The 25,710-nt window shown below is 36.8% G+C and overlaps 1 protein-coding gene and 1 long non-coding RNA gene across 5 annotated transcripts; one reads left to right on the forward strand and one right to left on the reverse strand.

Moving 5' to 3' along the window:
• wdr62 (WD repeat domain 62) lies at positions 1 to 24,856 on the forward strand. 4 transcript variants are annotated; one of them, XM_017490794.3, is made up of 32 exons: positions 2 to 493; positions 2,275 to 2,366; positions 2,633 to 2,695; positions 3,545 to 3,602; positions 3,813 to 3,983; positions 4,341 to 4,478; positions 5,032 to 5,214; positions 5,384 to 5,544; positions 8,471 to 8,642; positions 8,871 to 9,008; positions 9,116 to 9,276; positions 9,505 to 9,596; positions 12,579 to 12,704; positions 12,789 to 12,859; positions 12,967 to 13,088; positions 13,175 to 13,250; positions 14,107 to 14,218; positions 14,372 to 14,435; positions 14,710 to 14,829; positions 15,035 to 15,168; positions 15,471 to 15,532; positions 15,784 to 16,071; positions 16,219 to 16,352; positions 16,972 to 17,093; positions 17,335 to 17,457; positions 17,728 to 17,836; positions 18,210 to 18,303; positions 18,766 to 18,832; positions 19,250 to 19,390; positions 19,532 to 19,918; positions 22,936 to 23,021; positions 23,666 to 24,791. In XM_017490794.3, exons 1-32 carry the CDS (start codon positions 350 to 352, stop codon positions 23,909 to 23,911), a joined length of 4,257 nt encoding a protein of 1,418 aa, XP_017346283.1. In that variant the 5' UTR covers positions 2 to 349; the 3' UTR covers positions 23,912 to 24,791. The 4 variants fall into 4 exon arrangements, with proteins under 4 accessions (XP_017346284.1, XP_017346283.1, XP_047017429.1 ...); XM_047161473.2 differs by having other exon boundaries at positions 3 to 493; positions 2,617 to 2,695; positions 19,250 to 19,918; XM_017490793.3 differs by having other exon boundaries at positions 3 to 493; positions 19,250 to 19,918.
• Positions 23,789 to 25,654, reverse strand: LOC128635307 (uncharacterized). The gene is made up of 2 exons (XR_008398255.1): positions 25,510 to 25,654; positions 23,789 to 23,885 (listed from the first exon to the last, which is right to left on the reverse strand). It is a non-coding gene; the product is annotated as an uncharacterized LOC128635307 (long non-coding RNA).
• Positions 25,655 to 25,710: the final 56 nt, after the last annotated feature.

Raw genomic sequence — 25,710 nt, forward strand, 5'->3', positions numbered from 1 at the left:
CCGTGTGCCGCCCTATCACATGTCGTCGCAAAGTTGTTTTTTTTTTCTCTTTCTCCCCCTTCTGCGTTTGTTTGTAGTTTGAAGTGTCATTTTCATCTACCTATTCTCCATACTTCTGATTTACATGTTTTTATTTAATATAACGTGTAGTATTATTTTACGTGGTAGCTGGACAACTTTTTTTTTTTTTTAACAGTTTGATGACTTGTCCAGTTTTATACTGTTTACTTGTACTGAAAGTTCTGTTAACGCAAAGCCTTATTGGCATCTAAAGCGCTTCTGCTGACATCAGAGAGGACAGAAGGACTGAAGCTTAGTTGTAGGCTGTTTATCTTTATGTGAACTCGCCATGGCGGAAGGACCATCACTTTCTGGGGGAATAAATAATCCAAGCTCTTTTACCTCCAGGGTGAAGAAAACAAACAGCAGCAATGTGGCAGCGAATTCGCGTCGAAACAGCCGACAGAGCCACAAGAGAGACATTCACAGTCGGGTATGTGTACATGTTCATATCGGGTAAGTTAGGAAAAGTTCGCAGAGAGGATACTGTGAGCAGTCCGGCCTTTACAGAACCAACGGTCCTGTTTAGCGGTTTGCTCATCTTGGCACGTTATTCCGCCCGCTTTTCTTTGTTTTCCACGCCCGTTTTCAGACACACTCTGACCTGCGCAGTGATTGAGTAAAAGTTCATAACTTCAGGAAGTTGCTTCTTATAAACACAACACCGTTTTTGATCTTTTTAAAATGGACAGCAGTAATCTAATTATTGACCTTACTCTGAATAAGACAGTATTGTGATTAAGGTGTTTACATGAGTCGCTTTTAGAATACTCCTTTCATGTACCCATTTTACATGTTCTAGAACATAGAACGATTAACAGCACACGTCATTACGTCACCACTCCACGCCGTCCAACTGGAATAAAGTTGGCTTGACGTTGGACGTCCAATATTCGCGGATATGCGGAAATTAAGGGACCGTCTCTAAAGTTACATATGACATTGTTGAACACGATTCTAACTTAAATATCATTTGAAGGGATTGACTTACAGTCATATAACCAACTGGAAAGTGTTCATGTAGGGGTCAGCTATAACGCACACATTTTAGATTTCTGATATTTAACAAAATAAACTATTAAATCACATTTAAATTTGACATGCATTTCATTACTGAATAGGCCCATTCACAAAATATACCATAATTTAAAGCTCAATAGCATTTGAAGGGAATGACTTACAGTCTCACACCTGCTTCCCATTCACACCTGAGACCTTGTAACACTAACAAGTCACATGAAACCAGGGAGGGAAATGGCTAATTGGGCCCAATTTGGACATTTTCACTTAGGGGTGTACTCACTTTTGTCGCCAGCGGTTTAGACATTAATGGCTGTGTGTTGAATTATTTTGAGGGGACAGCAACACTGTTACACTGTTACACAACTGTTTACACTGTTACACAAGCTGCACACTCACTACTTTACATTGTAGCAAAGTTTCTTCAGTGTTGTCACCATGAAAAGATATAATCAAATATTTACAAAAATGTGAGGGGTGTACTCACTTTTGTGAGATACTGTACCTTCTATATAGTAGCTGAGATGCATGTATTTCACCTACTATAGGCCTATTGTAGGTAAGTACATGGTTTGGGAAGCAGCTGTGCTCTCTTGTTTGCCGTAAAATGGTTGAGCACTGCCGTGTGTACGTGTCCTGTCGCAAAATGCAGTGAAAACTCACACAACGTTAATAATATGATTAAGGTGTTTACATGTCTGTAATACACCTCGATAATGCGACTAAAACAGGAGTGCTCCACATGTCTTATTTCTTTTGTGTTTACTTCGTGTATGACCTTAATCGGATTAAGGTAATTAAAATCGGCTGTTTTCATGATAGTTTCTTAATCAGAGTATTGTCTTAATCGGGTTAATATGGGATTATTGTTGTCCATGTAAACGTACTGACTCTTAGCACGTACACTAACTTTATTTATAGACTACAGCTGATTCAGATAAACTTTGCCAGATGAATCTTATCTATTAAATAAAATCAAGAAGTCATTAAAGCTATTTAACAGTTAAAAGGGTATATTGTGTGACTAAGGAATATATGAAATGGCAGCACATGTCAATTACGATGATGCATTATTGGCTTAAATTTGCACTGAGAAGAGCTTAGGTACCGAAACCTTTTGTGTTCTCTTGCTAGTTACTTAAAGTTGTCTTCCTTAAATGCTGCCTTTGCTTTAAGATTTGTTTGTGCTTGCAGGTTGTTCTGGAGAAAGTTCTGGGTATTACCACAACCAGCAACAGTGGTTTGGCCTGTGACCCTAATACAAGCACTGTTGCATACCCTGCAGGGTAAGATAAAAACTGACATGGCTTAAATTACACCTAATGCAGTGGTTCTCAACAGGGGGGCGCGGAGAGATCGGAAGGGGGGGCGTAAATTGTTTTCAAGAAAAAAAGGGGGGGGGGGCATGCCACATGATGGGTAAGGCTTGGGGTGTGCCACATGATAGGGGAGGCTTTAGTTGCAAAAGGTTGAGAACCTCTGACATAAAGCCTACGTTTAGTGATCAGTATAACTAGATCTAATGAACTTAGACAGTATTATTCTGTTTCAGATGTGTCATCGTGCTCCTGAATCCAAAGACAAACAAGCAAAGCCACATTTTTAATACATCCAGGTATGTGAACAATTGAATCTGAATTAGTAGAGTTACTGGATAAGTTTAGGATTTTCAAAGAAATGTCTTTCATACAAAAGTCTTATTTCTGAAATGTAGTATTTGTAATAAAGTTGGCTCTTGACAGAGCTGTATGTTTGGGATTGTACGTGCCTCGCATAATAGGTAGTTCCTTTGGAGAAATGCGACTGGAATAAACATTGCTGTCTAATATGACATTAAGCAAATCTTTGTTTCTTTAGAGTATGTTTTATTTCAGATTTTAATCCTATAATGTACTGTAGTCACTATTGACTCCTATACAAAGAATACCTTATTCTTTGCCAAAAACGTTTCAGATTTAAAATGCTAGTGGTGCGTAGAGTTTAAAGTTTACATCTCTTAGCTTTTTGTATCATGCCTAAACTGTATGCACTGATTTTGTTTATATAATTTTGATGCTTTATTGAAAAGCAATGTGAAGAGGTTGTGTTTGCATAGAAGTATAGGCAGGTGTCTCCTGTAGTTCATTAGTCAATTGTTAATTTATTTTCAGATAATTTATGTAACTATGTTTTAAAAAAAAACCCCATATAAATGTATCTTCAGTAACTGCTTTATCCTGGTCAGGGCTGATTTTACAAATTATATAAATATAACCAAAAATATAACCAAAAAAAGTGTAAACAAGGATTGTGTATAGTTAAATGAAAAAAAATATGGAATACATTTTCCGATTAAATTTACATGATTGTTTTATGTTTTTAAAAAAAAAAAAAAAAAAAATCCACTGGCTAGAGGTGAGGTTGAGCGTCCTTGTTTAGTAAGTAGTTTTTATTAAACTAGCAATATTTTGTATTTATTCCACAGAAAAACCTTCAGTGCATTGGCGTTCTCACAGAATGGAAAATATTTGGTCACTGGTGAGGTAAGTGGCTGTAAATTTTTCAGAAATAGGAGACACAGAAGCCTTCTTATAATTGTCTTTTAAAGGATTTTAAAATAATTTTTTAGTCTTTATTAAATAACTGTTTGTTGTGTATTGTAGTGTAATTCAGTCATTACTTACTGTTGACTGGTTTGTAATCTTTCTGTCATTTCATTACTCTTCACTCTTACATTTCATTTGTCTGAGCAGAGTGGACATATGCCCTGCGTGAGAGTGTGGGATGTGGCAGAACGTACTCAGGTGGCAGAGGTCCAGTGCCACAAGTATGGAGTTGCCTGTGTTGCTTTTTCTACTAATGGCAGCTACATTGTGTCTGTGGGATTTCAGCATGACAGGACTGTCAGTGTCTGGGAGTGGAAGGTAGGTTTAGTAATGATTTCTTACAAACTTTAATTTCAAAACTGGTCCACTTGTCTTTTTTTTTTTTTTTTTGCAAAGGAAGAGACTATTTAAATTACCACTTATTTTAATATAATTTTATTAAAATTTTAATTATATATTTAATATAATTTATATTTGTATTAATTTCTTCAAAATGTGTGGTTCTTTTTAGTTATGAGTAACTTTGTTTTTATTGAATTGTGTTTCTTTCCTTTCTTTCATTATTTCTTTAACTACATTTTGAAGAATTTCTGCATTCATTGTAGTTCTGTACCTGTAATTGTTAGGAGAATTTTGCTGTTTCTTTCTGTAAATTATTACTGCTTTCTTTTACAGAGAGGGAGTGTTATTGCAGCCAATAAAGTGTCAAGTCGTGTGCTGGCTGTCTCCTTTTCAGAGGACAGTAGCTACTTTGTTACCGCAGGAAACAGACATGTGAAGTTCTGGTATTTGGATGCCTCCAAGGAGAGACGTGTAAGAAGACTAATTTCTTTGTAAATTAATGAATTCTTTGGTAAATGGCTGTCATAAGCGGAGTAATATAGAGGCAGTCATTATTACAATATGTATTATGTTATAATGACTGGCTGACTTTATATTACTCCTGTGTTCTGATATGAATTGACACTGTCTCCACAGAATTTAGTAAACAAATATAGAAAGTCCTTTCTTTGTCATTTATTTTTAATGTGTGGTAACGTTTAAAAGACACATTTCCACACTAATATTCCTCACATGTTTGTACTAAATTATACTGCCATCCCGGTCCCCAGATGAACACAATGTATCAGTATGGCAAATTCAGTTTTCCACTCATTTCCATTAAGACAGCACACTCTGGTTTCTTTCTTTCTGTTATTCTGATTTTGTATGCAAATGTCATCTACTATGATTTAAAACAAGGATTTTTTTACAAAAGATGGTCATATATTACTTCACATTACTATAATCATAAAATTTACCATCAGAGTTGAGAATGTTTGCAGTTGAAGTGTTTATTTTATGTTGTGCATTGGTCTGCTTGTAGGTGAACAGTACAGTGCCTCTGATTGGTCGATCAGGTTTGCTAGGAGAACATCAGAATAGTGAATTCTGTGATTTGGCATGTGGTCGCGGCACTATGTCGAGCAGTACCTACTGTATAACCCATACTGGTCTGCTGTGCCAATTCAACAGCAACCGGCAGCTGGATTTATGGGTTGACCTCAAAGTAAGTTACATTGTACAGAAAACCCTCACCATTATGACTGAAACACAGTTCAGGTATATCGGACATTAGTTAATGTGATAGTATTGCATGATAACACCTCATTGCAGTCTGTCTAAAAGTAAACCTTTGAAGTTGAACATTATTTCTGTCTTTATGGTTTCTCTTGCAGACGTTTTCAGCACACTGTCTATCTGTGAGTGAAGCTTTCATTTTTTGTGGCTGTGCAGATGGCACTGTGCGAGTATTTCGCCCACAAAACCTGCATTACGTCACCACACTTATCCGGCCCCACTGTCTAGGAGTGGATGTCTCTCAGGGCATGCAGCCTCAGTAAGAGTCTTCCTTCAGAGCGTATAGATCAAAACATATATGTTCTAGCTATTCTATACAGTGAGGGGAAAAAAGTATTTGACCCCCTGCTGATTTTGTACGTTTGCCCACTGACAAAGAAATGATCAGTCTATAATTTTAATGGTAGTTGTGTTTGAACAGTGAGAGACAGAATAACAACAAAAAAATCCAGAAAAACGCACGTCAAAAATGTTATAAATTAATTTGCATTTTCATGAGGGAAAAAAGTATTTGACCCCCTCTCAATCAGAAAGATTTCTGGCTCCCAGGTGTCTTTTATACAGGTAACGAGCTGAGATTAGGAGCACACTGTTAAAGGGAGTGCTCCTAATATCAGTTTGTTACCTGTATAAAAGACACCTGTCCACAGAAGCAATCAATCAATCAGATTCCAAACTCTCCACCATGGCCAAGACCAAAGAGCTCTCCAAGGATGTCAGGGACAAGATTGTAGACCTACACAAGTCTGGAATGGGCTACAAGACCATTGCCAAGCAACTTGGTGAGAAGGGGACAACAGTTGGTGCGATTATTCGCAAATGGAAGAAGCACAAAAGAACTGTCAATCTCCCTTGGCCTGGGGCTCCATGCAAGATCTCACCTCGTGGAGTTGCATTGCTCATGAGAACAGTGAGGAATCAGCCCAGAACTACACGGGAGGATCTTGTCAATGATCTCAAGGCAGCTGGGACCATAGTCACCAAGAAAACAATTAGTAACACACTACGCCGTGAAGGACTGAAATCCTGCAGCACGCGCAAGGTCCGCTGCTCAAGAAAGCACATATACATGCCCGTCTGAAGTTTGCCAATGAACATCTGAATGATTCAGAGGACAACTGGGTTTAAGTGTTGTGGTCAGATGGGACCAAAATGGAGCTCTTTGGCATCAACTCAACTCGCCGTGTTTGGAGGAGGAGGAATGCTGCCTATGACCCCTGGAACACCATCCTCACCGTCAAACATGGAGGTGGAAACATTATGCTTTGGGGTTTTTTTTCTGCTAAGGGGACAGGACAACTTCACCGCATCGGGGCTATGTACTGTCAAATCTTGGGTGAAAACCTCCTTCCCTCAGACAGGGCATTGAAAATGGGTCGTGGATGGGTATTCCAGCATGACAATGACCCAAAACACACGGCCAAGGCAACAAAGGAGTGGCTCAAGAAGAAGCACATTAAGGTCCTGGAGTGGTCTAGCCAGTCTCCAGACCTTAATCCCATAGAAAATCTGTGGAGGGAGCTGAAGGTTCGAGTTGCCAAACGTCAGCCTCGAAACCTTAATGATTTGGAGAAGATCTGCAAAGAGGAGTGGGACAAAACCCCTCCTGAGATGTGTGCAAACCTGGTGGCCAACTACATGAAACGTCTGACCTCTGTGATTGCCAACAAGGGTTTTTAAACCAAGTACTAAGTCATGTTTTGCAGAGGGGTCAAATACTTATTTCCCTCATTAAAATGCAAATCAATTTATAACATTTTTGACATGCGTTTTTCTGCATTTTTTTGTTGTTATTCTGTCTCTCACTGTTCAAATACAACTACCATTAAAATTATAGAATGATCATTTCTTTGTCAGTGGGCAAACATACAAAATCAGCAGGGGATCAAATACTTTTTTCCCCTCACTGTAGCTGCTCTAGCTTTTATATAGACGAGTAATTGTAGCTAGGACTAGGACATCTGTCTAGTATTTCCCCTTCTTCAGATTGTGATTCAACTTACTTCATAAGTGGGAAGTAGGAGCTCAGAATTGTGCATTTGAATTGCAAAGTGGGGGAAAACATAGATACCTCCATATTTATTTTTTGTAAGCAACAATCCAGCCAGCTAACCGTGATGAGTGATTTATATTTACTTCCTCAAGTCCCTGGTCGGGGGTTGAGAATGACGAACTACGAATTTTAGTCGAATGTAGCATTTAATTGTCCAATTGAGATGACCCCTGGGAAGATTGCTAGCTTCATACTACCCCTCGCAAAAATTATGGAATCACCGCACGTAGTGGATTTTCACCCAGATTTTCTACTTCGTAGAAAATAAACAAGTAGCAGATATGACAAAAAACATTTTTTGTTTAATAGCTGTACATTCTGGCTTCGTAAAACATATCTCAAACAAATTAAATTATTTTAATTAATGGCATATTTTCCCCCCAAATAGAGAAGTAAAAAAGTAGAGTAGAATAAATTATGGAATCACTCAATGTTGAGGAAAAAATTACACCACTGACCACTAGGGGTCTGCGGAAACACTGCACTAGATGGTAGAGTGCGTAGTGTAAGTGTACAGTACGTCATTTGGGACACAACTTTAGTATTTACTCTCCGAAATGTTTTCGGATTGGAAGTAAAGTAATGAGTAAATGTACTGCGCAGACCAACTAATCGGTAATGAGATTCATTGACAACGATTTTCATAATCGATTATCAATTTTATCGATTGGTTGTTGAAACGCTAGTATGTTTTACAAAGCCAAAACAAAAATTGTTTTGTGTCGTATGTGATTTGTCTGTTTGCTACAAAGTAAAAAAGCCGGGTGAACATCCTCTAAGTGTGGTGAATCCATAATTTCTTCCAAGGGTAGTAGCTTACCAAGCACCACATAAAACAGTTTTGTGTCTCTTGACTGATTATGGCAAACATTTCAATATGTTTCCCTGTACTACTTGAAAAAACTTGTGTATTCATAACTGTCATTTAATGAGAGTCATAAGAGTTAAAATTATATACATAGACTAAATATAAAAGACTACAATAAATACATTTAAAGTTTTTACAGTCATTGACAACTTAATTTTAGTTTATAATTTGTCATTTGTGGCCCTGTTACACATGAATGTGAGTGATGGCTTCAAATGTGTAATTTTAATTTGACACCGATCCTTTTCCATTACTCACATATAGGCATGAGGCAGAGTATCCAGATACTTTGGCCCTGACACATGACCCTGTGACCGGTAATCTGATGTGTGTGTATAATGACCACAGTGTGTATGTTTGGAATGTGCGTGATTTCAACAATGTATGGAAAGTCTACTCTTCCCTGTACCATAGTGCTTGTGTCTGGAGTGTTGAGGTATCTTTTATTTTAAACTAATGCAGGTCAACACACATTTTTTTTTAATGCAATTAACATACTTATGCGATTTTCAAATACTCTTAGAGTGTATTGATTTTTTTTATTTAAAGTTATTACATTTGATTAAAAAATCTCTAAGTGTTCATTGAAAATGTATGGTGTTGCAAAGATTTTTTTAAAGCATTGTACTGTCACAGTTTCTATACATACAAACTTCCCTTTTAGACCTACCCTGAGTTGGAAGATTCAACTGCAGCATTGTTGCCTGGATCTTTCCTTACCTGTTCATCTGACAACACCATTCGTCTTTGGAACAGTGATTTTCAGCAAAGCCAATACCAAAGCTCTAACCTCTATAGTCAGGTAAGTACACTGTGGTCCTACGTGGAGTTGCCTAAGACAGTGTACGATTACCTGGTAATGTAATGTATACAATATATTCTCACTGCATATATGTGTGTTCATTAAAGGACTTGGTGAAGGTTGTGTATGTGGATAACGACACTGGGCACCTTAAGGCCCCGCCAGATAAAGTAGAAGGCAGCCAAGATGGCAAATTTGGAATCAGAGTCCTAGGAATCAGCCCTGATGGCCAGCACCTGGCAGCTGGAGATCGTAGTGGAAACCTACGGTGAGACATGTACTGTATTTAGGTAATAATACAAGCTAGGCCTTTGTGAATATTTGCTATCTTCATCATCTGGTCAGTGTGTTTTGACATATGGAGGCATAGTTTGTAATGGTTTAACAAGGACATTGAGTAAACCATAGTTATCATTAAATTTTTTATTATATTATATTTTAAACCAATTTCAGTAGTTTACTAGCTCATTTGTTTGCCTTTATTAATCTCTCTCAGGATCTATGGACTTCAGTCTATGGATGAACTTCTGAGGATTGAGGCACATGATTCTGAGATTTTATGTCTGGCCTTCTCTCCCACTGAGACTGGTAAATTATCTTTTAGTTTACAACAACATTCGATAGAGTTCAATTATGCAGCAGACCAAGCATATTTTCTGGTGGAAAAGGTAAAACTAATTTAACCAAACTAGGATTGTGTAATTGCTTGAATCATGTAACATTATGGACAGATCCATTCCTTCTTTAAGAACCCATTAAGCTGTACAAAACTTGGATTGGATCCTTTACAAATTTTGTCCAAAAATAAACAAATCAGTGCCTTAAAATAAATTAATGTTTATATTTTTAATTCAGTTACCAAACCATTTAATCAATTTGCCTGAGCAGGGTTGTGCTGGTAATGTAATATGTATAATTAACCCTTACAAATAGAGTGGTAAACGTCAGAGGACGGGATAAAACACACATTTTATTTCCAGACATTACAAGCGTTCCACAGTTATAGAGGTTGGTAATAGCAATATTGGAGTACTGCTTTCTCACTGGGACCTTATTCTGTTAGTTGAATATTTCAAGGACTGCTTTCCTGTTTCCTGTCTGCTAAAACACTGAGGTAGTAAGTTTTTTGTTGAGTCAGTTAATGTTGCTTGTCTGTTCTGTTTTGTGCTTTGGGAAAATGCCTTGTTATTTCATGTACCTCTGGTTGTTTTGACCACTGAGTCTTGTGAGGAAGTTGTTGGTGTGAGCTGGGAGAAAACACACTGACAGTGTTTTAAGTGGTGTCTCAGATTTGGCATGTTCTCATATTTTGTTGTCACCTTTTGTAAACTGGTGCAACAGGCCACAACCACATGCATTCTATGAGTACAGTTGAACAATAGAAAAGGGTTTTCCCTCGGCTTTCAGAGGGCTTAGGTGCTGTCTGGGTCCCCTGGGGTGGTGGTGGTGGTGGTGGTAGTAGTGGTTATGGGTTTTGAAGTTATTCGAAGGAAATTTTAAGTTATGTAAAGTTTTTTTCACATTGTTTTAAATCATTATCCTTACCATATTTGTGAAAGAAAGCTGACAACACTTATTTTACTTCTACTCAAAAGTCTATTTCACCAAATACCATGTTTGAGATTTAATGCAAATATGTGTGGATTACCTTAACTTGTACATATAGGAACAGTAAACATGCTGAAATATGTATGTAATTATTTTGACAATACAACAAAAGGACATAAAGGAGACAGACAGAGAATTTCTTGATTTAATTCAACATTTGTTTCTTTTTGATGCTGTCAGCTCCCGTTTTATATAATAATCCTGTGGAGTAGACCTTGTGTTCAAAAATGTCCTGAGCTTCTTTTGGGACTGCACTTTGGAACAGCATTTTTTATATAATAATTGCTACTACCAGTGGTTTTCATCAGAAAAAGACATTACATGTGAACACAGCCCAACATTGTTTAGCTAACAAGCCACGTTAGTTACTAACGTTGGTGGAGTTGAGGTATCTTTATATAATGTCAACTAACTAGCTTCGCTGGCTAACGTAACTTAATTCAGTACATGAATCTATGTAAGTTAGCTAGGTTAGCAATTTCTTTATTTGTGAAATAGGCTACATTAGTTAAGTTTTAGTTCATTAGTTAATCTGCAGTCGCTATTGTTAACATCCACAAGAATGATTCCCTATCAAAAAAAGTCTATACTTCATTTATTCTTTGCTGATGTTTACCTTATCGATGGCTTGCAATTTGCTTATCCGAGTTGATGGTTGCAACTACCTTCTCGATTTGACGGTACAGAGAAATATGCCATCAGCTGTTTGATTGACTTGCCGAAGAGCATCTTTCACACCAATAACACAAGCATTCGTCCAAACAATGATCTGTTGATTGGCAGGTCATTCCTGTTGCCAGTTTACCTTTCTGTTGAGATCAAGACACCTCTCCATTTTTTTTTGTCAGTGCATAGAACTCTCAACGTTGTATTTACCTTCATTCTGATATGTCGCCTAAATGCCTTTTTACATTGTCTTGGGCAATACTTAGACACTGCACCTAAGCCTGTCTATGGAGTATTGTTATAATAATTATGCTAACAGACATTCCTGCCATGAGATGAGAAACATCTCTGATTACTCTTGCCTGTGTTAGTTTTAATTTGTGGTCTACGTGTCTTGTGGATATTTAAATGCCCAGCTATCTGTTTAAGTGGGAATGTTCAAATGCTGAAATTAGTATTTGTTATGATCTACCTTCACATGGAGTTAGGGAGAAGATACGCCATTGAAAAGAAATGCTATGCCTGAAATTATTTTTATGCAGAGAGCAGCACCGTCATGGTGTACAAGCTAGAGGGGCTCCAAGTCAAAAGAATGGGTGGTGAGACAAAAAGCTCACAGGACAAAAGATGCCAATAACATTCAGTACAATGCCAGTAGAAGTCCTGAACAACAGACACTATTTAGGTATCTCGGGTTTGCAGATTATGCCCATTTTACTCCAGAAGCAACACTGCACACATCATGCATCGCAGCAGTTCCTATTTTCTCTCACGTGGGGCATGGAGCATTTCCTTATTTTCATTCACTGGTATAGTGAACATAACTTTCAAATATCTGTACTTGGTGACAGATTATTATAAACACTGTCACTGTCAAATTGATAGTTAGACTGTTCTCGAATTTTACATTGAAACTGACTCTAGAGCATCTGCTGCCACAGTAGAGCTACAGGCTGAAATGTAAAGCTTTTGCTATGTGTCCAGTATTCCCCCTCCCCCCCAGACTGGCTAAACAGTCTGGTAAATTCATTCATGTGATGCCATTATGTAACCTTTGCAGTAAAACAAATGATGGTTGTATAAATTTATGTTAATAATTATAACAATAAAACTTTATTTTCTATAGCACCTTTAAAAGCTGCATCTCAAAGTGTTTTACAACAGAATAAATAAAAATACAATGATCTATAAAGGAAGAGAAAAGATGCAATAAGGACATGTTGATGTGAAGTACTTGGCTATAATTTTGATTTTGTGGGAAATGTTTCAAAAATAATTTGAAACTTTTTTAACCAGGTGTGCATCTGTTGGCCTCAGCTGGTCGTGATCGACTCATACATCTATTCAATATGGACAATAGCTACAGTCTTTTACAGACTGTTTATGACCATTCAGCATCCGTCACTGGCATGAAATTTACAGGTAAGTTTGAGGAAAACGTTGTACAAGCATCAATTTAAAACTTACAAATTGCTCACTTTTTTATTTTATTATTTTCTGTTGTAGGTGTAGGTCCAAAGGTGTCCATGGTAAGCTGTGGTGCTGACAAGAGCATTTACTTCCGCTCTGCTGAAAAGGTAAATAGGCTGAGCTTATCTTGTTGAGACTTGTTTTATATCGCTTGTCACGTGAGTAGATATCATCTTTATTGTTTTGCTCTAACTGTGTGGATGTATCATTGCAGACTTCTCAAGACCTGGCTTTCTCTAGGTCACATCATGTGGTTGAGAAAAGTACATTATATGACATGGACCTGGACGCCACGCTCACACACGCTGCCATTGCTTGTCAAGACCGCAACATTAGGTTCTGTCTGTCTGCCAGTCAGTCTGTGAGACTCTGCTAAATGGGGGAAATTTTTCTAATTTCCCTATTTGCTTGCTATTTTTCAGAGTATACAATGTGAAGAGTGGCAAGATGAAAAAGTGCTTTAAGGGCTCCTTGACTGACGATGGCCCAGTGCTTAAGGTGTGTAGTAGGGCATGTGCTTTTAGGGTAAAAGAGCAATGGAAAAAAGAACCATTAATTAACACTGATTTATGTGACATGGCAGATGTTCAAGTTTCCTATATACAGTGATTTACTTTGGTGCTCCAATCATTATCTGATTATTGTGGTTGAGTAAACCGCATCCGGTCATTATTGATTCCCAGAAATTCAGTAAAGACACTGTAAAGATTACTGTTGAAGACTTTTGTATGTTTTTTTTTTTTTGTGTTAAATACATTTCAAATCACTCCACAGTCTTCCAAGGTAAAAACAGTCTGAAATCTGTAAACATTTAGTTGTAATATTGAACTTTATTATTTTTTGCTTTGTATAAATAATACAATAATGACAAAAATAATGGGTAAATGTACAGTACATGATTAAAATTTTTAGTCAAACAGCCATGACTGCAAAAATGAATTCATGTACTGTAAATTTCCCTAATATTATTATTGTTTGTTACCAAATAATTAGCAGTAAGTACTGAATGGCCAATGGTTTGAAAATGGAAGGGCAGTCTCTAACTTTTGCGCAGTAACATATGTGATGGTAAATCAGGCTGCTGTATGCATATCACATGCAAGTAAGGGATTAGTGGGAAGGATCTTTCCTCCACACAGCTGAAACTGATTCATCACCACTTGTTTTGATGTCATGTGACAGTTTCATGAATCAGATGCAGATTTATTCGTATGTCATTTTGTGCACTCAAATCATACTCTTTAAAGTTGTTTAAATTCAAAGAGTCATTTGAAGTAGTAAAACAGATTATTTATTACTGTGATAATTGTATTTATTGGTAAATTTGTTTAACTTTCCCCTTAACTGCTTTCAGGTTCAACTGGATCCTTCTGGGATGTTTTTGGCCACTAGCTGCTCAGACAAGAGCATCTGTATTTTTGATTATGAGACTGGGGAGTGTGTGGCAACATTATTTGGGCATTCTGGTGACTTTTTATATATATATTTTTTATTTATTTATTTATTTTTTAAATCGTATTTGCGTACCTTGAATACTTTTATTATTTTTTATTTATTAATTAATTTAATTTTTATACTTAACAAGCTTTGGTTGCAAATTTCCATCTCTTTCTTCACAGAAATTGTGACCGGTATGAAATTCAGTCCAGACTGCAAGCATCTAATCACTGTCTGTGGTGATAGGTATGCATCTCTTATCTCTTCTCTCTATCTAACAAGGGAGTTGTTTTGGTTACTTGGTTACATGTGATGGTATTGCTTGCAGTGATTGTGCTGGGTTGCAGAATGTTGAATTTACTACCGTTAATTCCTAATGCAGTAGTTAATGTGTTAATAAATAAATACAAATAATAGAGAAGCAGTACAATATATTGGACTCATTGAATGCCAAGAATCAGTGTTGAATAAGTTTCTTTTCTGTGGAGTAATTGGTGTATGTGATGTGTGTATGTGTTAGCTGTGTGTTTGTGTGGAGGCTGTGCTCTCAAATGACTAACTCAATGCGAAAGAGACTGGCAGAGAGGAAACGGAGAGCAGGGCTGAGGAACAAAGTCACCTGCAAGCAACAAGCCATCAGGTACAACTTAATACAACTTAGGAGTTTAGTACATTCCTATTTAAATACTGCTAGTCACTGATTGAATGTTTCTCAGCTATGTTGATCTTGGATCTCATTGTTTTGGACCTGTTGTTTCTTACCTTGTTGTTTTTTTTTTTTTTTTTAAGATCATAATATGAAACCAATTCCAGACCAATTGTATTTTTGCCATTTTCTCATAAAGGAGAGAAACCTACATCTCTGTACCATGTAGTGGGGTGGCTCAGCCAAAAGAGGGAGAAACAAACAGCCTGTTTGAGGAAAAAGAGGATGTTCAGGAAGATCCCAAGACTCCAGCCAGGCTAGACACTGCTGTAGGTTAGTGGATCCAAATTTTATTCTAAAGCCACTTATGTAATATGTGGTCTGGTGGTCTATTATTATTTCAATCAACATTTTATTGCCATTTTGCCAAGTAATTTTTTTAAAAATTGATTTATCATCACAAATGGTTTTTTTTAACCTACTCGGGTTACTCAGTTCTACTCAGGTTAGAGTTGGCTTGATGTACATTTTGAATATTAAATCAGTATTTTGATTTTCTTTAGATAGCAGTCCCTCATATGATATGTGATTTTGAGAAAATGTGTATTGATTAAGTGTGTATTTATTTACTTTAGGGAGTCTGGAAATTATGATGCCACAGACCAATGGCCGACTTCCTATGTGGGCCCGCAGATTGGTATGTTCCTAAAGCTGATTTTGTTGGGTAAATAATTTATGAAAAGAAAAGGCTATGGCAGAGCAGACAGATATAACTGATCTGAGGAAAAAGAACACAGGCCTTGTTCAATACACATGGTTGTTATTAGAGTGAATATGAAACCATGAAGGCAATCATTGCCAGTTACTGTACAAGGATCATCTAACCAACAGTGAGAAAGTCAGAATTAAATAAAATTGGCATTGTTTTAATCGTCATAATGTGTATAGGGTGCTGGAGTAGGCAGCAGTAGCAGTGTGGATCCACAGAGAGTCCATCAGTACCAGCCACAGGGGCGCTGGGCTGCACATGCTGATCCATTCGCTATTCGTTCAGTATTGGAGACCAGGAGCCTACAGCTCCCTCTCTCTGACACTCCCGGCCGAGCAGAAGAGGATGAGGAGGAATGTGTAGAAGAGAAAGTGGAACAGGAAGTGCATTTTCACCCCCAGAGTCTAGACAGCCTTTTAGATGAAGAAGAAGGTGGTGATCTGGATGAAGAGGAGGACGTTGAGAGGGTTTGTAGTGTAGAAGTTCAGTAGTTCATAATTTGTTATATAGAACTTTATAGCCTTTTATACAGAGCATATTCTGTCTGCAATGGATGAATACATGTTTACAAACATACAAACAAGTGTGTCCTGATATTTGTGTGTGTGTCCTAGGTGTCTGATCAGTTTAGTTCTGTGCTTCAAGATACAGACGTGCAGTATTTTAGCCCAAGGTTCAGCTCTTCAGAGAACAATGACTGTGCTCTGTACCCAGCAAACAGTACTGCTCTGTCCACCATAGGAGAGGGGTAAGTGCCTTAAAACATCTTGCAGGCAAAACAATTGTTTGATTAGTTACGCCTTTACACCACCAAACATTCCCACAGCCATTTTACACTGGATTCATTTCTGAAGCATTTTTTGTTGTGCAACGGATATGCTTTGAAGTGTTTCAGTCCATTGTGACTGCTAGATTCTCAAAAATTAAGCTTGTGCAAAATTAAGCTTTTGTTATGTTTGTTTTGCTCGCTCTAAGTTTTTCAATAGTTCGCATGAGTGACGTGTAAAATCCACAGATATTTTTTTCAAATCCCACACTTAACCTTTGGCTAACTTTATTTTCAATCATAATTTATTTTGATATCATGATTGTGCACTGTAATGGCACTCATTGATAATTGTCTTATGTCATGGTTTAAAGAGTGCTGCATTGTAATTTCACCTGTCCCATCTTTGACTCTCCCTAACCCCCATGATTTCTTGACACTATACACATGTGCATTCATTTTCTAATGCTTGTTGTTATACTGGTATGTACTGTGTGTGTGTGTGTGTGTGTGTGTGTGTGTGTATGTAATGGATGGATTGTCCTCAACTTTTACATATGTGTAACTGCTTCTGATGATCATTCCTATGCAATTATTGTAGGGAGTTTGATGTGAAGGCATTTTGTGAGGATGTCGAAATTGACCCAGAAGAAGAGGAGCTGAGTCCTGACAGTGCCTGCTCAGCTGAAAGTGACCAGGTGCACAGTGACCAGGCCCACGACCGTGAGTTACTAGCACACTATATACTTGTCATATTGACAGTGTTGATACTGCAGCTAGAGGAAAACACAAGTCTACATCTATTTTCCTGGAAATTATTCTGTGTGATATAATCAAATGCCATAATGATGTTGAGCCTTAATACTAATGAAAAATAACTTTTTGATCAATTCTAAATGTAGGATATTATACTATGTTACGTCCCCAAATATATACATTTGTGTGAATATGTTGTGTATTTTAGAGGACACCGACTCACTCAGTCAGGCGAGCTCCATGGGTAGTTCTGGAGTGGAGGAAGAGGAGGATGAAGAGCCTGCAAATCTACTTCGCCAACACTATGAAACTCTAGCAGTGGGAATTAATGGTGCTTCTGCCTTCTCACTACAGTTTTAGTGGTTAAGAGTATCTATTGTTTTATATCACCTTTGATTTAATGTTACCACTATCACTTTCTGTATCAAAGATGGCATTAGAGTAGTGTTTTGTTACTTTCCCCATGAAGCACAGGAAGTGAACTGCAATGGCAATGATCTCATGAACTATATATGATCAATATAATCGAGGTTTTTAATATAGTGTGATCCTGAAAGTGAAGCAATTAATTTTGTAACTCCTTATGTGAACTATTTTATAGAAAAATTTAACACAGACCTGCGCAATCTGCAGCCTTCCAACGAGAACTTCCTCAACCCTCGTCTAAGCCTTTCTACCCGTTTCCTCTCACGCTTCCAGGGACGCGTACGGTGAGTGATTGGTGTGTGACATCAGAACCTGAGAAGACCGATTTATAAGAGAAACTGTGCCCAATTTTCCTGCCTGAATATTATTTCCCTAACAAACTGTAATGAAGGAGTAAGTAAAAGATTAATAGCATTTTAAAATGTTTTTTTCAGGTTTAATTCTAAATTTATAAACTTTATTACTTGCTCGAGCTTCTGAATTTGTAAACAATATGAACTAATATTTAGGTAGATGGAGAGCAATCAGCTAGTTGTGCAAGTCTATTTTTATACTTTTGGAAAGCTTATGGTGTAATTCTGACAATTCTTTTGATTTTTAATGTAGGGTAGAGGCATCTATAGTAGAGTTAATATTTCTGTCTTCCTATTCCTGCAGTGGTACTGTTACAGGAAGCAGTGGTGTGTGCAGACCTGGAGTTCGCCTGCCTTGTATTCCAGATGAGTCCAGCAACAGCATGGAGAGGACAGAGGTATTTTAACACACAGTGCAATTGGAACCAAATGAGATTCTTATCAGAAATGGTGCATTAAATGGTCCTAAGATCTGTCATTTTAGGTTTATCCAGAATTTTTCTATGTGGAGTTGGTAATGTTGCTATGGTCAGTAATAATATTTTGTCCTAGGTTTATTATAAGGAAGAGGTTCCAAAATATCTTTTGTTCTGTGTAGTTTCTTGCTTTCCTTCAGGTTTAGAACAAAGCTGTCTGTTTCTTTCTGCTATATTTGTGGGACCAGATTTCAACAGCATGCAATACAAACAATAACTTGATTATATAAATGTTTTGGCACAAAACTAGTACATAATTTACATTATTGTGTAGAAAGCAAATGCTCAGAGTCACTTAGTGGTGCAGTCATTACTAACCATTGAAATAGACATTTCACATTGTGATTTTACCTGTTGCCATATTTGTGTCTTCTTTTTTCCAAGGACAATTCACAACTAGTTTCTAAGGCCTGCAATTCAAATGCCATAAGAAATGATCAGAAGAAAAAAGGTAAGGTCCATTTTTAATTTAAATACCAGCAATACATTTACCCTGAAAACATTTGCAGAATGTGTCACATCAGTAAATTTCAAATCTGAATTGGCACTTTTGTTAAGCTTTGCTAAACTGTTGTCGAGCCAATTCTCAACTTTTTATGTAAACACCTAAAATGATCTCTAGCTACACAGAGGCATATATAGAGAAACCTGTTTCTATATTTTCCCATAAATTCTTATGTGGCATTGGCTTAATTTCACACAGGTGAAGCTTAAGTGTTGCTAGATCAATTATATTGTGATCTGTTTGGTTTGTGTCTCTTCCAGCTGCTTTTCTAATGTTTTTCTTTTCCTTATTCCTTATTTTCCTTATTGTTTTAAACAATATTTAAATGTGTTTTTAAAATTTTTAAAAAAATATAAATTACAGAGAAAGCATTAATCTCAGAAGGGAACGACAGCAGTGATCAAGGCGTTTTTGTCCACAAACTTGACAACATGACCTTTGATGCCTCAAAATCCTCCTGTCAGAGTGACTTGGATATGACCAATGCCAAGACTAAATCTACGGGTGAGAAAGTCAATGTGTGTCCTAAGCAGGGAAATAATCATGGAAGTGAGATGCTCTGGAAAGCCTCATTGCCTAATCAAGACCATAGTGTAACTCAAGACAGAAAGGATAACCTCCCTTCTCCACATCCTCAAATTCCAGCACTTCCTCCTGCAGCTCCTGCTGTGGATAATCTCAGCCCCCACAACACCACCCTCACTTTGGACCCGTCTTCCCCATTACCACCTGCTGCTTTGAATGCTCTGAAATGCCAGGTGGAGCCTATGAATCCTCTGTGTAGACAGGCTATGGTCAGTCCAACAGAGATGGAGTTGCTAGAAAAAGAGAGCCAAAAGAAGATCAGTCACAGTGAGGAGAAACTGACACCCAGGATGTCCCACAAACACTCCTCTGGCCTTCTGAAAGCACCAGTTAAAGACAGCTCTCTTGTAGCACCAGGAAAGAATGTGGAAGATACACAATCAGTGTCTCAATGCAGCACATCAAAATTGGCAACATCAGTGCCCACAGTAGATGGACCTAACCCAGGTATTGTGTTCTTTAGATGGCAAAATGACTTTTTTTTAATCTCCAAAAGTTCTATGCACTTCTGCTCATTTTACCATCACCATACTTTTGTAATTTTAGCAATTAAGAAAATAATCTGATAGTATGCAAACCACAAATGAAAACTATGGCTGAAATTACAAACTCAGATTTTTTGAGTTAATGCACACTTTGGTTCTTTATGTGTGGGCAGATTCATTAATGTTTTGTACTGTTGCATCCACTATTTATAGTGTTTTTAAAAGTGACTTTTTATGCTTATAGAGCATATTATAAGATCAAAGGTAAAAACACTATAGTTTTTCTCTTTAGGGTCATGTGTTTTGAAACACCACCTTAAATGTTAAGTTTGTTTGTAATTCAAAAACGTTAATAGTGAATAATAGCCAGGATCCACTGGTTTAAAGGGGTTTATATTTTAGGGGTTTATATTTTGCCGGCCATATGTTATATAAGGTGTGTCCAGTTCATTTTCACAAGATTGTTAAAAGGTCTTCTGAAACCCTTTCTTGTTTTGCTTAAGGTTTTCTTGGTTTTGACAGAATCTGTGCTTAACCACCTTTTTGTAGAGACAATATAAAAACGAGATGTTAGGATTTTCAAAGCTTTGCATATGATTTTTGGAATGGAATATTACTGCTTAATGGTGATCAATTGCTTCCTTTGATAATTTAATTGTCCTTTTTACTTTCTCATGTTTTTAAGAAACCTTCATAGAATCATATCAGAAACCATCTTACACTTATTAACATTAAAAATCGTTATTCTTAATAATCTTTTCATCTTTAAGAAGACACTGTTGCAGGCGCAAGTAGATTATCTTGACCTTCACTGATCACTGTAATAACACACCCAAATTAAAAGGGTGTGTAAATCTTATGTTTTTGGATGAGTAGTTTCTTTTACTAAATACTGCTGTCATGCCCATTAGGATGGTTAACATAATTCATTTAAATCTTAATACATTCTTAAATTAGATTTTTTTTCTAATGTCAGTGTGATAAGACATGCCAAATTATTAGCAAACATGCTTGTTGTTTTCATGCATTTGCTTATTTATTTTTATTTACCTTTATTGAACCAGGAAAAAGACTCACTGAGATTAAAAATCTCTTTTTACAGGTGTGTCTTCGCCAAGATAGGCAGCTGAGTTTGCATATACAATTATACAACAAAGTTGCAACATACAATACTAAATCCAACATAAAACATACAACCAGTTAAAAACATTTATACACCATTAATTCACTCTCTAGGTTACATTGTAAAATTTTAAATCTCTGTCTGGAGAAGACTCCAATCCGAAGTGGCGGATATATTTGAAGGAAGTTTTACCGACCTCAGTTCTGACAAGAGGCACACAAAGATTGTAACGTGATTGAGAACGTAATTAGGAATTGCCAGGCAATTTACGTTTAATAAAACAACAAAGAGGGCAAATAACCCAATATGGCTTTATATATATTAGGGCTGCAACTAACGATTATTTTCATAATCGATTAGTTGGCTCATTATTATTATATATATTTTTCCGATTAATTGATTAATCGGATTGGCGGGGCAAACTTCGGTACAATTTTTTCACTTATTTAAAATAAAATCCACACACTGAGTGGTACAAATATTAACTTAAGACTGAAAAGAACCAAATACACACACACACACACACACACACACACACACACACACACACACACCAGAATATATATTATTTCTTTAGGACTGTGGTTTCTGTACTATTATTATTATTTTTTTTTTTTGCATCTATAAAAAGTAATACATACATACATCATATATAGTGTTTATGCATTACTTTTTATGGATGCACAAAAAGCACTGAATTCTACAGTCCTAGCAATCCCTGGTTGATTGGTAGAACCAGTCATTCCCCAGGGATTGGTTCAAATACCACTGGTACAAATACCAGGTTCAATTACATTTGATTGTTGGTGTGATATTTAGTTTGATTTTCTGAATGATCTTTTGTTTATTTTATCCATCAATGCGACACTTGAACTTGTCTACCACTCATAGGTTTTTGCACATTATCATTTCAATTGTACATAAATTTAAAATAAATCCATCAATGAACGATTGTGTTATTTGCGAATGCACGCAAATAACCAAACTGGTCAATTTTAAAACATCTCATTTGATTATATTTTGATGCATTTAACTATATATATATATATATATATATATATATATATATATATATATATATATATATATATATATATATATATATATATATATATATATATATATATAACATTTTTAAAACTTTCTTATGGACCCCTGCAATTACACCACTGACCACTAGGGTGGTCCTACAACAATGGCCTAGACCAGGGGTTCCCAAACTTTTTCAGGCCCCCCAAATGGCATTAACTTTTGACCGAGGCCCCCCTTTTGCAAGATGTCTTTAAAACACATTAAAAATACAGACTTATGAATATATCCCCCTTTTTTATTAATAATTACCTCTTTCATCTTTACAAGCCCCCCCCCCCCCCCCCCCCCCCCCCCCAACATCCAAAGTTTGATACTGAAAATTCGCATATTGAGAACATAGTTTTAGGATTATAGTTACCCTTTGAATTCATGTGATTTCTGAGTGATAGAAGCTCCCACAGCATGGGGAAATTGTAGGGTGCTGTCTCCATTTCTTACAGACTGAGCTGCTAAAATATATCAACGAACTTGCGTTTTGTATGGGCGCAACCAAGTGTACAGTTGGAGGGGGGGCACACACCTATTTTCCTTAACAAACCGGAAATATATTGAAAAGGAATAGACATAAATAAATAGAATAGATGAAGAAAAGACAGATCCGTTGGCAGGGTTCATTAAAGGGGGACATATAGAAAATATTTTGTACTGTATATTGGGGGGGACAGATTGGTATTTCATCAACACTGGGGGATACACGACCCCTCCCAAAGAATGCGTGGGTATGCCCATGAGATCAAGCAACTCTGCTTGTCTTTGTCTTTCAGATGAGACTATAAATCTGCAGGCATGTAAGGAGATTGTGAATGTGCTCCAGCACACCATGCACAAAGCAGCCAGCTTTTACAGCAAAGTGAGTTCAACACTTCGTATTACAGTACTTGCAGTATGACACTAACTGGAACAGTTTTCATTTTCCATGTTCTTGCTCACATCATATTATTTCTCATTGGGTACTTCTGTCCCTCCTGTTTTACACCTTTCTTTACATTATCTTATAGAATTCAGCTTAAAAAAACACTTAATAATTTAGGTTATTTAATGCTATAGCAATGTCATGGTCCTTGAAACAAGACTGTGGGTAGTATTCATCAGTTAGCTTGTCACCATGTGTCCTTGCATCTGTGCGTCCATCCGAGATTCTCGTTAGCGTGATATCTCAAGAAAGAGTGGTTGAATGTTTGTAGGATGAAGTGATTAGATTTTGGAATTGATCCAAACAGGGTCAGGGCCACAGCAAGGTCAAATGTCTGAAATGTTTTTTCTTCATTAGCCTCCTTTCTGTTTGAAATATGTTTTAAGGGTATTTCTGACACACAATTTAGTAACAAGTAGGGCTAGACTAGAGGCATCCCAGTTGACTCCTACTTATTAATTACAATTTACAGGATATGTGGAAAATACATACTCAAAATAATGTTGTCATTGTGTCAAAAACTTAAGTCAGTAGATGCATTGTCACTGCCAAACTCTCTTCTTTTCTTCCTGTCCTTATAGTTGCAGGGCATCAGTGAGTTGTCAGAGCAGCAGCTGCAGATGAAAAGCATGCTACAGGAGGCTTTTGGTGGGATTCTTCAGGAGCTTCACTCTCTTTGTCCCCAGGATCTGAACTCTGCTGTCCCTCAACTTCCAGAAGACTCTCCAGGTCGTCAACTTAGGGATGATCGTGCTATGGCCCTTCTAGAGAGATACTCTGATATGCTCCTGTTACGCATGGCTGAAAAGAAGTCGGACTGCAATTGAGTTATCTACACATGGCTCAGCATGGACAGTAAATCTGCTACAATTATTGTCAGCTGTGTGTCTGTTTACACAAATCTACTTACCTTTTTGCACAAAATCAAGCATACTTTGTTCCCTTTTCTTTTATAAGTGCTTTAGTTAATTGCAGTTGCCTTCAGTATTTCATTTCTTATGTCCAGGGGTTCAGTTCAAAGCACTGGTTAAACATTGTCAGCATTTTAACAAATTATTTATTACTGCAGACTTTTTTTTTTTCCTTTCTTTTTTTTGACACCGCAACAATTGTGCTTACTGTAATATTGTTCGACATATGCTTTTTCCAAAGAGAATGTGTTGTACCATTATCTTGCATTTTGTTTTTTAAGCTTTCCTAAGAAAAGTTGTTCCAGCCATGTAATCCACAAATGTGTAACAAATTAAAGGGAAACCCAACATAGTCTTAATAAGGTGTTGGGCTATGGCAAGCTGCCAAAGCATTTTTTATGCAACGATGATGGTGATGGTATGTCATTACTTCATTTAAAGTTGAAACAGTATTAATCAAGACCTATTCATTACTTTTCATAAATTTGCAGTTTTTACTTTTTGACCTGTTCGTTTGATCACATTGGTGATGCAACCCAGTCACAGCTACGTGTTCTGCTTTCTGTTGTCCCAATATTGAGGACTGTTGCACAAAACCTGTTCAATTGGTCACATTGTGTCCCTCTGCACACTGCAGTGTAAGTGTTGCAGATGCATGTTTATGTTTATGACTCATGCTTTGTTGTTCTTGACTGTTTTGTTTACTTTTTTTTTTTTTTTTTTTTTTACTTAACTATTAACTTTTAGACCATCACCTTTTATATTATTCTTTATATTAAATGTGATTTTTAAAGAATTGTGTGCTTTTCTACTTTTGGGCTGTCTGTCTACATTTGTTTTTAAATGCCATGGTCCAGCTGGGTTTATTTAAAATAGGTAAGTTTTTAGATGGAGGACGTTCAAATTTGACATCTCTAGAGGGCCACCAAAGGCTCCACCCTACACAAGGAGGGCATCATCCTGAAAAAGTTTAAGAACCACTGGACTAATTAACAAAGTATATAACGTGGGAAAAAACAGACATCTTTCTTAGTCATATCAACTAACTAATGTGACTTACTTGATTTTTCACCTTGTTATGGTCATACACGTTTTTTTTAAACCAGTGTTTGGTATGACCATAGGTTGTGTATGAACTTTATATAAAGCTATACATATATACACTTGTATTTTCAATTGTTCAGCCCGAGTATCAGGCTAATAATGTCTGCCCTGTCTAAAGCTCTCTCGGTGATTAGGATGGCTGTCGAGATGAAAGCTGTTCAACCCAAACAACCAGAGCTGTTCACAAGGAAAAGGATTTCACTGTGCTGTAATGTATATGTGACAAGGTGACGTGGCTATTTGTCTTTTAACATAATTTCGTTTAACGCTGAAACAGTATAACTAGAATTATATACTCCATAAGGGAGTTAGACATACTCCTACTTTCCTACAAGTTGTTGCAGTTTTATATAGACTAGTGCAGTCTATGGTCATAATATTAGACAAATCAGTAAAAAAAATTTCCATACCGATGTGAATACAGAAAAGCAAGTTTTGTCGTCGTTTCCCTTCACTTTTTGGCTAATATAAACCTGTTAAGTTGTTACTATAAGACATCTTAGTACTAGTCATGAAGGGAGAAAAAAATTGACAACTTCCTTGTTGGTGTTTTCGCGTTTGAGAGGAACAAATTTGGGCATTTTCCGCTTATGGAAAGTGCGGGCGAACTG

This window comes from Ictalurus punctatus, chromosome 17 (genome assembly GCF_001660625.3).
Source record: "Ictalurus punctatus breed USDA103 chromosome 17, Coco_2.0, whole genome shotgun sequence".
In the NCBI taxonomy this organism is placed as follows: domain Eukaryota; kingdom Metazoa; phylum Chordata; class Actinopteri; order Siluriformes; family Ictaluridae; genus Ictalurus; species Ictalurus punctatus.